This window comes from Xiphophorus couchianus, chromosome 9 (assembly GCF_001444195.1).
Source record: "Xiphophorus couchianus chromosome 9, X_couchianus-1.0, whole genome shotgun sequence".
Lineage (NCBI taxonomy): Eukaryota > Metazoa > Chordata > Actinopteri > Cyprinodontiformes > Poeciliidae > Xiphophorus > Xiphophorus couchianus.
Window position 1 is genome coordinate 10,567,622 of NC_040236.1, and position 14,006 is coordinate 10,581,627.

Genomic DNA, 14,006 nt, shown 5'->3' on the forward strand with positions numbered 1-14,006 from the left:
ATATGTATATGTAAATGTACAGTATATGGCTCTGTATATCTTGGCTTTTTTCTATTCTTCCCCTTTCTTTTCTCCCTCCCTGAAGGATAAGTCCTTTTTTGAGACATTGTTTTGCTTACTTAAGTTCTGACAGGAGCTTTAGACGTTTGGATGCTCTGCACTGCAGCTCAGGTTACAGGCAAAGCGTGCGGTACCTACTGCGGCCACCAGGGGCCCCGAAGAGCTTCCTCTCCCCCCCTTTTATCCATAAAATAATGATTTCTAAATACATTATCAAATATATATTATTTTAAAAACAAATCACTTCATAGTAAAATTTTGTGTTTTTGATATAAGAACAGAAATTATTACTAAAAAAAACAAAACAAAATCATCTCCACTGAAGGACCCCCTTAGTTGCCCTGGGACCCTAAGCAGCTGCTTAGTTTGCTTATGCCTTGGGCCGGCCCTGGCTGCAGCACATACCGTATGCAACATTTTAAGATTTCATCTTAGATATTTCCAACCATTTCATCATCTTCAGTGATCATTGTTCAACTCTATATTGTTGTAAGACACTTGTTAACCAGCCTGCAGTGTAGTACAGCCAGGATAAAAGTCAGATTTCACTGATTTCTTAACCGTTATTCCATTGACAAATGGTAGGGAAGATGCAAGCGATTGCAGAGTCAAATCACAAAATGACTGCAAAAGAAACACAATTGTTGCTCTACATTTAATGGTCTGATTAATCAATTCTTCAGAAAATATGTTCAGTAACATGCTGTTTAATACAAAGTGATGATTTGAAAACTGATGACAGTCTGATAATAGGCTTAAATTGCTGGTTTTGGCTTCAGTTGTTCTTCCACAATGGTACATCAGGCATCTGGCTGCCATCTGGGCTCTGCAGTTTTTCTGCAAGAAAAACAGATTTTATGAGAAAAACAAAACAGATTCTTGGCATTAATCTTTTCTCATCTACCTTTAAGAGGAAACTCAGAGATACACATACAATTGCACAGGCACAATTTCTTCAAAGAAACGCAAAAAAAAGGTTTCACAGTGAACACTTTCACTGACGGTTAGCTAAGAGTACTTACATGTTTTCATGCTTATATCAATTTAATATTCTGTTGAACATGTCATGTTTTGATAAAGCCATTGGCTGCTCCATAGGACCGGAAATGACATAGCTTTGTTGTACACTGTATACTTTACAAACAGAAGAAAACATAATCCATGCAAATAAATATGTATATATGATATAAGGATATATGTTTAATGTACACAAAGAGTTAAGTTGAAATATTTAATGGTACCTCAGGTAGTTTAATCTCCACATCAACGCTGTCTGTCCAGGCAGCAACAACTGTTGCAGACACTTCCTGCTCTGGATTTCTCTCATTTCTCTCAGAAAAGCCATAAAGTAATGCCACACCAGGGATGTACCGTTCAATTCTAGAAAAAGCAGATTAAGCAGTAAGAATAAGATACTGAGGTCCCTTATTCAGATGTGAAAAGTCAATATTCCTCAATAAATATTATCACAATGGAACCACTGAAGTGAAATTTATACCACATGTAATCAGAGTAATTCACCCCCAAAAATGACAACAAATTATACTAATAATGAAGACGTGAATATCTTCATTATTAGAATCACACAGAAAATATTATGCTAGAAATTGTATTTTGAAAAAGAAAATAATAAATTCTAACAAAAGTGCTATATTGGCAGTGAAATTTCAAGATGGGAACATCATAATGTCAGGTTATTTTCTTAGCATATGGTAGGGACTGGTCTCCATATATCTGAATGAAGAGGAATGATGAAATGTGCCAGGAATTACTTGATGAGAATGTGAAGATGGAACATGTGAACAATGATATCAAGTACATAATCAATGAACTCTCAACTCAGAGGAAGAAAATAAAGCTGTGAAAATGGCCTTGTCCTTAACACAACTTAAATTCAGCAAAGATCTGTGGACAAATACAAAGGTCAGAGTGAAGATGGTTCCAGACCCGTCAAGATTCAAAGAACATTTGTTTGGAAAAATGGCCAAAAATCACACTAGAAAAATAAGTGTTAGTAGTTGTTTCCTATATTTCTCAGATGCCACTAAGAAATTCAGCTTCATACAAATTTCCCATAAATATAAAATAAATACCTATTGCCACATTATTCTAAATAACGTTTTCATTTGTTTTGACTTCTTTGTGTGGACTGCTTGGTTATTTACTTTTATAGTGTGTACTGACATTACTGTACATTACATTATTATAGGGTACTGACATTACATTGTAGTGTAATGTTAGTGTCCCCATTATAAATATATTTACTGAGAAGCACAATTTGTTCAATTCACTATTTTTCCTTCTCTGAGTCATACTGATTATGCATTCATCTGTACACAACATATTCTCTTTCTTTACTGATGCATTCTTTTAAAAATCACCTTTTGCCAAGCTCAGTCATGTACACTGAAATCCTGCTCCATTGTACTTTGGCCTTGAGTTCTGGCTTGGAACCATTAATATATGCAGCAGTGGCTTCCATTGACATGTCATAGGTCTGACTTTCATCGCCCCATGTGACGTGTGCCTACAACAAGAAAGTGATAATGATAAAAAAAAAAAAAAACTGCACAAACTAGGGAGCAGATTTTAAAATGTTGATAAATCAAATGGTAAAAAGGATCTGTTTTTCCTTTTTTCTTACCAACCTTTGCCTCAGCATCCAGACTGGTTTCAACACACATCTTCCAGTTGGTGCTCGCTCCAACTTGGGACACAATTAGTTGGGCATTTTTAATGCTTGCCTCAGGTGAATAGTACATAACTGCATCATAACCCTCAGGCTTCTGGTTCTCACAAATGGCAAAAGCTTTGAAGTTGAAGATGGCTTCAGTTGTCGAGTTCTGGGCATAAGAAATGAGTACAAAAACATGTAACTGCTGCTTGATAGATGCAGAATATTCATCACTGCAAATAGTAAAATTAAATTAATGCATACTGTATGTCACCTAGGCTGTCACATGTCATATAAATGCTAATAAAAAAGGTCAACCAGGGTCACTATTTTTTAAGTTATGGAGGAGGCAAAAGAACAGCTCAGATATTTTCCTTCATAAGCTTTCTCAGCTTAAACTATAGAAGCCATACTTCCAGAAGGATTGTGTGGTGTCTGTGAGGAAAGTCTCTGTCTCTTTCAGATGAGTCTGAAGATAGATTAATTTGCTGTGTTTCTTCCTGTAAACACAATTTTAGAACAGTTTGAAAATTTGATGGGATCACCCACCAGAACAGGTGCTGTGATAATAACATTGCACGTGTTGCCAAATACCTTGGAAAGACTCCTCATAGTCCCAAGCAGTTGGCGTGCACTCACTGGATGCTTGCTGGGAAGAACGTCAAGCTCAAAGTGGATTTTCTCAACAGCTTTTGTTGTCTGAGCTAATAAAAGTGCAGAGATTTTATTAGCACGGAGGGTTAAAAAATGGACTCAAAATAACATGAATATAGTAGCACTAGATTTGTTTTCGTGGAGATGATAGTTTGAATGATAGCTTTGCCAAATTCTTTAAGAAGCTGTTTTAAAAATAAAAGGAAAATATTGTTTTGATTGACATATAGTTTGGTTGCTAAGGTGAGACATGTTCCAAACTAACAGGAAGAGGAATAGGTCGTTTGCTGTTGTGAATATCAGGATTTCTTTCATATTCAATCCAGGAAATGATTTCCAGGGAAGACGCCAAGAACCCATGTTACCACATCCTTTATTTTGTTCTAAGAATGTAGTTGCTGTTGTATTCTTGCAAAAAATGATGATGAAGATGTTCAGAAGTATTCTGTTTCAAGCCCAGGTCAAATCTTAAGTCTTTTGCTCAAGTCAGTATCAAATCTAAAGTCTCTAATGAACGATATAACATTTTTTCCAACAAATTCAAAGTTTTACATTCAGGAAATGTAAGGTCACTTTTTAGGTACTTCATCAAATTTAGTTGTAAAGCTAAATTGAAATAACCACTCCTTACAATGAAGGACAAGGAATACCATTTCTGAATGGGCAACACATTGAACCTTGAAGCAGCAGCAGAAGGCCACACCAGGTTTCTTTCCTGTCAGCTAAGAACATAAGACTGAAATGTCAATTCACAGAGGCTCACCAAAGTTACAGACACTGTTTTAAGTTGATCCACATTCTATGCCCACTTAATCCTTACAGGGTTGTGAGTTGTACCAGAAGCTCCTTCCAGTGCTAAACCGGAGAGAAGCATGGTACAAACAACAGTGCTAACAACTCTACCACTGTGCAGCTTCTTGTTGAACTTATACCACAGAGAAATAAAGCAGTTCTGTGGGCAGATTGGGGTTTATATGTACAGGAAAGATGTGTCCACTAAAATGACCCATAGTGTATATTACTACATAAAATCTTTTGATATAGTTTTACAAAGACATGCTCGTCTTTTGTCCTCAGCAAGACCTATACTTAAAAATACTGTACATGCTAAATTATATAATTGCCAGATGGCTACCACATGACAAAAAGTGGTAAATTGTTTATTAAACAACGACTCAAATCTTAAACTTCTTGATTTCTAACTTCCTGGAGCACCTAGCTTCTCTAAGTCTTGCTTGTGTCTAAACAAGACCAAGTGCAGATTATTTTATTTCAGGTTTCCTCTATAATGTAATTACTTCAATAAAATTGATTGGTAGAACCTCTGCAAACAAGTGTTCTTTATTAATTCTTGTAAAATGTTTCTGTTGATTTAAGTTTCTGCATCATTCCTCCACCCACAGGGAGCATAGTTGCGTTAATGTGATACAATATTTTATTATAATTGGAACGTGAATAGAGAGATAAAACAGACAAACATAAAATGTGCATCATTTTATCTAACAATTGCTAAACATCCATGATGTCCCCCAAGCCATATTTGTATTTTTAAAAGCACTTACACACAACAAAAATCTTGCATACCTGGAATTATTTTGAATGCCATGTTGCTGTATCCAAGGAAATAGTACAGTGGGTACTCCTCATGGAAATACTGTCGCTTTAACTCGTACTCCATGCAGAAACCCACTCCATAAATGTTGTATTCATAACACATTTTGGAAGAAGGATGCCAGGTGTAGGGTTCTATTACCTGCTAGAGCAAAAAACAAATAAATAAATCCACACAACATGAATCTGTTTATACTGATATGAATGATTATATCAAAAGCAATTAATGTATCTGCTGTGACTCAAGCCCTACGTCATCATTGGGGTCAGCAGAGGGGGACATGATTGGAGTCATTTTGGCTGAATCGGGCTCTTCAATGTTCCTGGACACTGCATACAAATCGGATCTGTTTAAAACAACATAAAAGATTTACATCAGAATGGTGATAAAAAATGTTTTGAATAAGCAAATGTTGATTGAATTTCAAGTTTTGCGTCGTAAGACAATTATAATGCAAAAATTTGTAAACCAAGTCATGATTATGGTTCACAATAGCCCCTGTGTAAAACATTTTTTTATGTTGCTTGCATTATTAAATTCAATCAATCATTTTATCATCATGCAAAATTACCTAATCGAAAGAAGTTCAATTTCCTTTTTGCTAGGGGGGAAATCAAGCTCAAATTTCCTTTCTGGCACATTTATCTTGGCAGATAACTTCCATGGTACCGCTAAGGGTCTCTTAATTTTTAACTCTGAGCCACTCTGGAAGAGCTTTGTGTTGATCCCATAGAAAACCCAAAAGTCCTTGGTGCAACTGAAAAAAAGAGACATTTAACATAACATAATGGAAGAATAAGTGTCAACAATTATAGCATTGCTTAATGTAAAAACAAAGTATGTATACCTTGACATGTCTGACATTAATGTGACCAAGACTGTAAAATTTATGATCACTAAAGCAGTTAATTAACCTAAAGAAATGTTTCTTTATTAATGACAATCCATTCAATATTAACTAGAGTTACAAACCTGTGCAACTGAAGGCTATAACAGAATTCATGCGGAACATACAAACATTTTGAGCATTTTTCTTTGTCCATGTGAAAGTGCTTGTTTAGAAACAAATTGGCAACACACCAATACAAGCATACCTCATATGAAGTGCTGCCATGTTTGTTTACTTTAAGTATAATTACCCAGCGTATCCATCCGTTTCCATTGTAATTTCAGAATTCAAGAGCTGTACAATGCTTTCAGTGGGTGAGGGATTAACTGCAACTTTAGCTAGAAAAGAAATAGGTATTGTTTAGATTATTTTAAAATTCTAGTTATTTTTGTCATTCATACATCACATAATGATTTTATAGTTGTTTTTTTTTTTTTCACCATTAATGTTGAATGCAGTGATTGTATTATAATATTTGCTGATCTCCACTGGGAGCCCCAGGGTTGTGGCTTGGAAGTAACGAGCCTCCAAGACCAAAAATGCCCGTGTGTAGTCCCATGAGGTTCCTTTCTGTAAACTCTCAATCATAGCCCTCAAAGGACTTGATTTCCATGCAGCAGGACTGAAGGCCTGAAACAACAAAAAGAATTGCAAGACTTGTCGACTTCACCATCTATTACATTTTTTTCATAAACTACAGTGAGACAAACTATGGGTCAGCTCTGTTTCTTACAGTGATGATATTTCGGAGGGTGTCTTTGCTCATGTCAGCGAAGAACCACTCTTGCCCTGTAATACGTGAATAAACTGAAAGGACTGGTTTATCATTGTCCAAACTCTCCCACTTTTGAAGCTGAAAATGAAAAAGTGTATTGATTACCACACGTAAAAACACGCCCACGCACACACCTCAAATATGATTTTTGAACTATCTGCTGCCAAAAATTGTAGATTTGTAGATTTAAACAACAAGAAAGCTTGGTCAAAAAATTATATGCAGCCATATATTTGAATATTTATTATTAATTGTGTCAAACTTGAATGGGATTGCTGTGTTTTACCTACCAAAGTAACGACATGCTTAAAATTACAGGAGAATGGATAAATGTGGTAACAACTTAATTAACTAGATAATAATTATGTCTTGTGTGACTGCTGTTATTTTCATTATCTGGGAAGTTCAGAAGAGGTTTTCTGATTGCAGAAGAAAAACCTTCGTAGAAAACCTCCTGACCTTGCCAGGTTCTGGGGAAACAAATCAGCAGTATTCAGGCTAAAACTAAGGTGCTCTGAGGCTGTTTGGTACCAGCAACAACCCATGATTCTGATTTTCATTATAACTTTTTATTTCCCTCTTACATTCAAGTTAAATGTTAGAACTTAGAATATATTTGTGCCTCCAGGTTCCTACTCATTTTCACACCTAAATTCAGTTGAATAAGTACTTTAGCTGTTCTTTTACATGTGAATTTTTACAGATATCATGCTGCTTCTGTTACAGTCTGGTACAGATCTCTACATGACAAGGAAGTTTTTAGCTTTCAGAATGACATAAAAAAAAGTACCATACTGAGATTGATTTGTAAACAATAGTATACATTTACTATGTTGTTCAGCTTCACTATGCTAGCTAATGTGTGTTTTGTGGGGAACTGCCTAATATATCACTCACCACATTGAAAATAGCCATAAGGTCACTCATACTAAAGTCTCCTTTAAATCCAGGAATGCCAGCTCCAATCAGATCCTTTATTCCATCTGCACGGACACCCAACTACGTGACAGGAAAGACAGAGGATTGCTTTTTTCTTTTGAGAGAAATATCCAAACATAATGCATGTGTATGCAGTTATGCTTAATACTTTACCTCCAGTAACTCAATAATTCGACCAATGATGTGGAATTTACCACTTGACACAATCTCTGAGGGAATGATGTTGCTTGCATTTCTTAGCATGAAGAATTCAGATGTTATCCCAGTTAGCCACCTCTCTGGATTGAAAAATTATACATCTTCAGGAAAGGTTTTTGAAATGGCTTTTCAACAAAAGTGTCACTGTCCTTTTCCAACATACCATCGAACCAGTCTGCATGCTTTGCTTTGCTGTAGTAATGACAGAGACGGCCAAATCTGGGTGCAAGGATTTTCACAGCCAAACTGGAGGCAATCGAACTATTGGAAAGAATTTTAAAAATTAACATTTAACATTAAATTTCCAGTTAAACACAAGTTTGATTTCTTGATTAACTCACAGATAGTGATTGTTTGGAGTCCTGGAGCTGGCAAGATCATGCAAGTAAGAGTACACAAAACTTGCAACCTGAAGGTCAGTTTCGTCCTGCAGATGAGCTGTCACGATGGACACAAGAGCCATTGAAGGCTTAGACGCAATAAGAATCTTGAAGGCAAGCATGCGAACCTCAGCTGGAATGTGCTTATGCAGAAACATGGTCAGGGTGACCTCTAGGACCTGTAAGCAAAATTACTTTTAAAATTAATTACTTAATGACAAAACTACCACAAACTTATTAAAACAGAGAGTTTTTCTTCCATTGTTGTGTTAGAGAAACTTTTAGTTTCATTTCCATTGAGTGGTACATCAGGGGTCGGTACGATTTGACATGCTGTTTTATGGTCCAGAGCATTTCCAGAGGCATATGGACTCTCACTGAGAAGGTGGGAATAAAATAAAACACCTATTGCGGCAACATACTACGATGACAAATGTGACGCACTGGTATCTCTCATGCTTGTTGCAAGTGGTGACGTTTTTCCATTCCCCAATAAATGGACTGTGTGATGTCACTGCAGTAGCTCCACCCTAACTACTGTATATTGTGCCTTTATCTTGTGGAGAACTGATGGAGGCCCTGGTATGATGCGATACAGGTCGGTGGTATGGAAACAGAAGAGAAAGCATACCAAACCACCATGAGCTTAATGGAAACAAGGCATTATGGGTTGGTCAATACAGTTCATAGCTGTCATAAGAAAACTTTTTTAGCATGATTTTTGTGTACGATACTCTTTCCATTTTCAGATGATAGATTGAAAAGCATTCCATGAGATACTCAACGTTTAGAATTTTGTTTCATTACCAAACATAATTTTTGTCGCATTTGATTTGTCCCTTGCGCTGAAGACTTCACTAAAGAAGCGTATTCACAGTAAGATTAGATTACACTTTGATTCCATTTTGTAATTTCCTTTGGCGTGCAGCAAGATTTGTTGTCTAGATTGAAGATTAAGGCATTTTATTCTATTCTATGTCACTCAGCTGACTTTCTAAGGCATTTGGATTTCACCAGATATGTTATGTTATGTTCTTACACTGTGAGGGTCTCTGGTCGTGATGAGTCTCATCGCCTGGACAGCTGCACTCTGCACCCGAAGAGGCAGATCCACAGGAGAGGCAGCCATTCCAGGAAGGAAACGCATGATGGTTTTCATGCTCTTAGGATGCCCTGCATTTCCCAGCGCTTTCAGAGCGATAACCATTTCTTCTTTGTTGCCACTCCTCAGAGCCTCTGTGGCCATTTCCAGCAGGGGCTAGTGCAAATATAACACACATTTGGCTTATGGTTTTCAGATGGTTATCACTTTCAAATTTCAGAAAAAGAAAAGGTACTAATGTTGCTAAGCCTTAGTGAAACTCTCTTCAGTTATCATAGGATAAATATTTGTATCTACTTATGATGTTTATTTCCAAATGAATTTTGATTCCTTATGAATTTTGTACCTGAAGAGGGTTAACTGGACATGGCAAATAATGTACACAGTACTTGTTCACCAAAGAGCCATAGGAAAGTGCCACAGTCTGCCACAGATAGGTGTTAGATTTACTGAATGGCAGCTTGAGGAAAACCTGCAAAATGTAGAAAGAAGGAAATTTTTACATTATCTTTTCCAGAATGTTTACAGTTGATTTTAAGAGTAATAAGTTCTAAGAAAAGTTTAATAGCCTAACTCACTTTAGCCATTCCAACATTGTCAGGTGTGGGATCAAGATGATGAAAAGCAATTAAGATGGTTTGCAAAGCTTCAGAAGGCGTCCAATCATTTGCTTTAAATCTCGTCTCCATGAAATTCAGAACTTTGACATCGGCAATTTCAACGATTGAGTCCAAAAACCAACGCCTGAAAAAGAGAATTATAATAATTTGAACAAGTCAATACTTACAGCGAAGTTTGCCTTAAAATTGAGAATTTTTGCATTAATTCATGAATGGAGAATACTACTGTCCAACTTAATTTTTTTTGTACTGATATGATACTGATATTTTGTTTGGATGAAAAGAAAAGTGCATACTGACTGGAAGCATACTATGATCATAAAAATGACGTAGGACAGAAAGTTTACTTTGAAGCCACTTTGGGCTTCAAAGGAAAGTGGCTGTGATGTGAGTGTGATGTTATAAAATGTCATTGTCCATTAACTATTCACCTATCTTTTCCCTGTTTGACTCTATATCCATAACTGGTTAGCAGAAAAAAACTGATTCAATAGAGAAACCTAAACATCCTCTCCCCAGAGAAAGTGGATTATCCCAAGGTTCTGCCAGCAAGAATTTAAGGACCATCTATTGGTTATTTGGCCTTGAGTGCAACATGCACTATATACACATCCTAATTAGAACCATGAACTATCTCATGTCCCTTTCCTTTGATACAGAGAAACAGGAATTCTACTACAAGCCCCCCTCTGACGGAGCTGATCCTATCTCTAATGCAGAGAGAAACCTCCTCATGGAGGAAGCTAATTTCTAATCCTTATATCCAAGGTCTAATTGTTTTGGTCATGATCCCAGTTTCTAGACCATAGATGAGGGTTAGAATGTGAATTGACTGATAAATTAGGAGAGTTGATATTTAGCTAAACCGTTCTGGATTATTCCAGACAAGTTCTAAAGGATAATCCATCTCCTGATCCTCCTTGCCATTGCAAATGTACAAGACACCCATACACTTGAACTCTACAGCTCGAGGCTTTGAGGTTCAATAATCTTGATAAATAGAAGGCCATAAAGGCAGACAGATCTTGCTGGGATTAGGAAGACCGGGATGCCCTCCTGAGGCCTAGTGGGAGAATTTACTAGAGAGCAAGTGATGATTGAGCCATGGCTCCTGAGGTGCAGCCAGATTCAAGATACATGAGGGAAGTTCCTTCTAGGTGGGCTCACCATCCAGGAAAGAAGGATCATGACTGAGTGTCATGTGGGTTTGGTGGCAGGCATGGGCCTAAGCTTGTTGATTGTTGGCACCATACTCTGACTTTGTCCATTGCTGTTCTATAAAACATTAATCTTGTGTTTTTACAACATGCTCACCTATACTTGGGATTTTCAGCTAATTGCTTCCACATGTTTTCTAGTTCTTCATAGGGTGTCACTCGCAGGAGATGGTACAGCTTCATAGAGTCCTCAGTGGTGGCACTATTAATAGTGCCACTATTAGCCTCACTCAAGCGCTTGATCAATTCAATAGCCTGTAAAGGGGCATAAAAGTTATATTTTGTACAGTTAATTCAAAAAAGTTGTAAAATGCAACTTTATTGACTATAAGATTTCATAATACAGAACCAGGCATATCACCTTTGGTACTGGGTTATCTAGGTTCTGCATCATAATTGGAATATTAATGTCCACATCCTCAAATTTGTAGATAATGTTGCCTTTCGTTTCTATTGGTCCATATGTTCTTCCTCTGGCTGTGTTGTTCATGCTAAGCAGCACCAAGTTCTTCCTGCCAGAGTAAATTTTTAATACATAATATTTATATTGCAGATATTTAAAAAAATAATAATTTCTCTGCACCTACGTTGCTTCCATCTTAAAACTGCCACCCTTCACATTGAAAGCACTGAAGTGCTGTCGCTCAAACCCCTGAGCTCTGGTTATGACACCTCCATTTGCTGTTGGCTTGATGGTATAATTATACTTCATGGCTGAAATGACAGATTCTCCTCTCTAGATTGATGGAACAAAGAGACACAAGCAGAGCTGACACAGATCCATTTGACTTACAAGTGCAAAGAAGGCTAAAATGAGAAAAGAATAAAAACCTCTTTGGATAGTCTGTCCCACACAGCAGTTGCCATTCCTCTGTACATTGCTGCCCTTTGCCAGCAGTTTGTCACATCCACAACCTGAGTGACAATCCAATCCTTTGTCTCCTCATTTTCTTCAATAGCATAGTTACTCTGACACTGGCCATGGATTCCAGTCTGCACACAAAATCAAAATCTCTGACATCAATTAGACCATTACCTATCACCAGTGGAATAGAGTTGTTCATTTTAAAATGGTTTACCTCTCTCAGCTCATAGACGGTCTGTGTAGTCTTCACAGTTACCTGGAAAAAACTAAGTATACCTCTAATAATGTTGACAACAGTAGTGGAAACCTTAGGAGATCCAAAGATGGCACCAACGTGTCCGTTGGCATACTCAAACACGAAAGGTTCTGCAAGCTCAGAAGCAAGACGTTTGGTAACTTTTGGGGAGAATTCATAGTCATTTTTGTCTTCAAAGCCATTATACTCAGCAAATGCCATTTCGGAGACCTTTGAACCAAAATCAAACAAAAAAGTCTGTCATGCTTGGATCACATGCATGAGACACTGCAACAAGAAAAGTGCCACTATGATAACAGTTATGAGAAATTTGTAGCCTAAAATGTGAAATGGCATCCTGTATTAATACAAGAATAAACCTGAATATCTTTCTACTCCATGTCCACGATCATCACACCATACATATTGCTGATTTAAACATAAAATGGAAAATCAATTTCTAAAATAACTATTGGGTTACTAAACAGGTATGGAAAATGGGAAGACCAGCAACCTAACAATAGACATGCATCATCCTTAATTAGTCAACTAACTACTACTTTTCAGAGAACATAAATGTCTGAAAAGCTCTCCTAGCACCAGTAGCCTATTACATGCTTTATTATTAACTGCACTGCTCTATTCTTGTATAAGTTGGCTCTGCTATAAGCATCAAAATAAGCAAAATAAATGTAAAAAAGTAGCCAAAGTCCAATGGAAGACAAATTATTTGAACTATTGTGAATTTAATATATTTAACTTAACATATCCATCCATATATTGTATCACCCCACTTATCCAATACAAGACCATTACCTATGTTGTCTTTCTCTCTCACCTGAAGTAGGAATAATTGTTCGCCTATACCGACGATTGAGATCTTGCAGGTAATTCGCACCCCAGACTCTGCCAGGTTTGGCTTCCCAAGTCCAAAGTTTACCTCTCCTTCATATTTGTACTCGTAGGTATTCTTTTGGTCCAGGGAGTTATCTGGAAGATATGTTCAACATTAAACTTAACATTCTTACTTGTAAAACACTTTGTGAAATTTTTATAATACAATTTGATACAAAAAAAGACTCACCGTATCGTAGGTTTTGGCTTGCTGAAAGGTTAAAAATGAAACAAACAAAATTAAAATTTTTGTAAAGAAAACTGTCACATAACGCTGATTTTAGGCTAGCCTGCTGTGTACAATGAAAGAGCCTGAAGAGTGAAGTGTTGTAGATTTGTCAAAGTATTTTCAAAAGGATGCAAAAAACACCTTGAATAAATACATATAATAGTAAATATCTAAATGCATATGCCTTAAAGTAAAATCAATATTAAAGATTTCTTTGCTTTAAATGCCCTTCCTTACTTCATCTTCTACAAATGCATATTTTTTAGACATTTGAAATTATCATTTAAATTAGGAAATTCTGAATTTATACTAAGCATAGGAATTACATGAAAAATTGACTATATTTTAGCTTTAACACCAACACATAAATTATCTGATAATCTGGCCACATTGTTTAAATTAGTGAATGAAAACCTACTAGCCAAAGCCACAAGGCAGCAGAGAAGTAGTCCCCGCATGGTGAGAGAGTAGTGGCGACTGTTTCACCTGGCCCTTTAAATAAGTGCAGCAGTTTCATTTCACATTCAGCCTTGAGAACGGATCACATGCATGGATAACTGACTTACTCTGGGTAAACATTTGTTTTCTGATGTTAGGTCACATCAGCCTGTGACATTGTCAGAGTGACACGAACAACAGATGAAAGACAGTGTTCACTGAACT

The 14,006-nt window shown here is 36.7% G+C and overlaps 1 protein-coding gene across 2 annotated transcripts; it reads right to left on the reverse strand.

Moving 5' to 3' along the window:
• Positions 1–701: 701 nt before the first annotated feature.
• Positions 702–13,898, reverse strand: vtg3 (vitellogenin 3, phosvitinless). 2 transcript variants are annotated; one of them, XM_028028514.1, is made up of 28 exons: positions 13,762–13,898; positions 13,305–13,325; positions 13,059–13,210; positions 12,200–12,451; positions 11,952–12,113; positions 11,708–11,856; positions 11,482–11,632; positions 11,218–11,375; positions 9,862–10,027; positions 9,630–9,755; positions 9,221–9,439; positions 8,143–8,360; positions 7,965–8,062; positions 7,757–7,881; positions 7,562–7,663; positions 6,623–6,742; positions 6,330–6,519; positions 6,140–6,227; positions 5,572–5,757; positions 5,253–5,346; positions 4,973–5,141; positions 3,329–3,438; positions 3,148–3,234; positions 2,709–2,903; positions 2,442–2,587; positions 1,302–1,440; positions 1,083–1,194; positions 702–897 (listed from the first exon to the last, which is right to left on the reverse strand). In XM_028028514.1, exons 1-27 carry the CDS (start codon positions 13,799–13,801, stop codon positions 1,105–1,107), a joined length of 3,753 nt encoding a protein of 1,250 aa, XP_027884315.1. In that variant the 5' UTR covers positions 13,802–13,898; the 3' UTR covers positions 702–897; positions 1,083–1,104. The 2 variants fall into 2 exon arrangements, with proteins under 2 accessions (XP_027884315.1, XP_027884314.1); XM_028028513.1 differs by having other exon boundaries at positions 4,973–5,144.
• Positions 13,899–14,006: the final 108 nt, after the last annotated feature.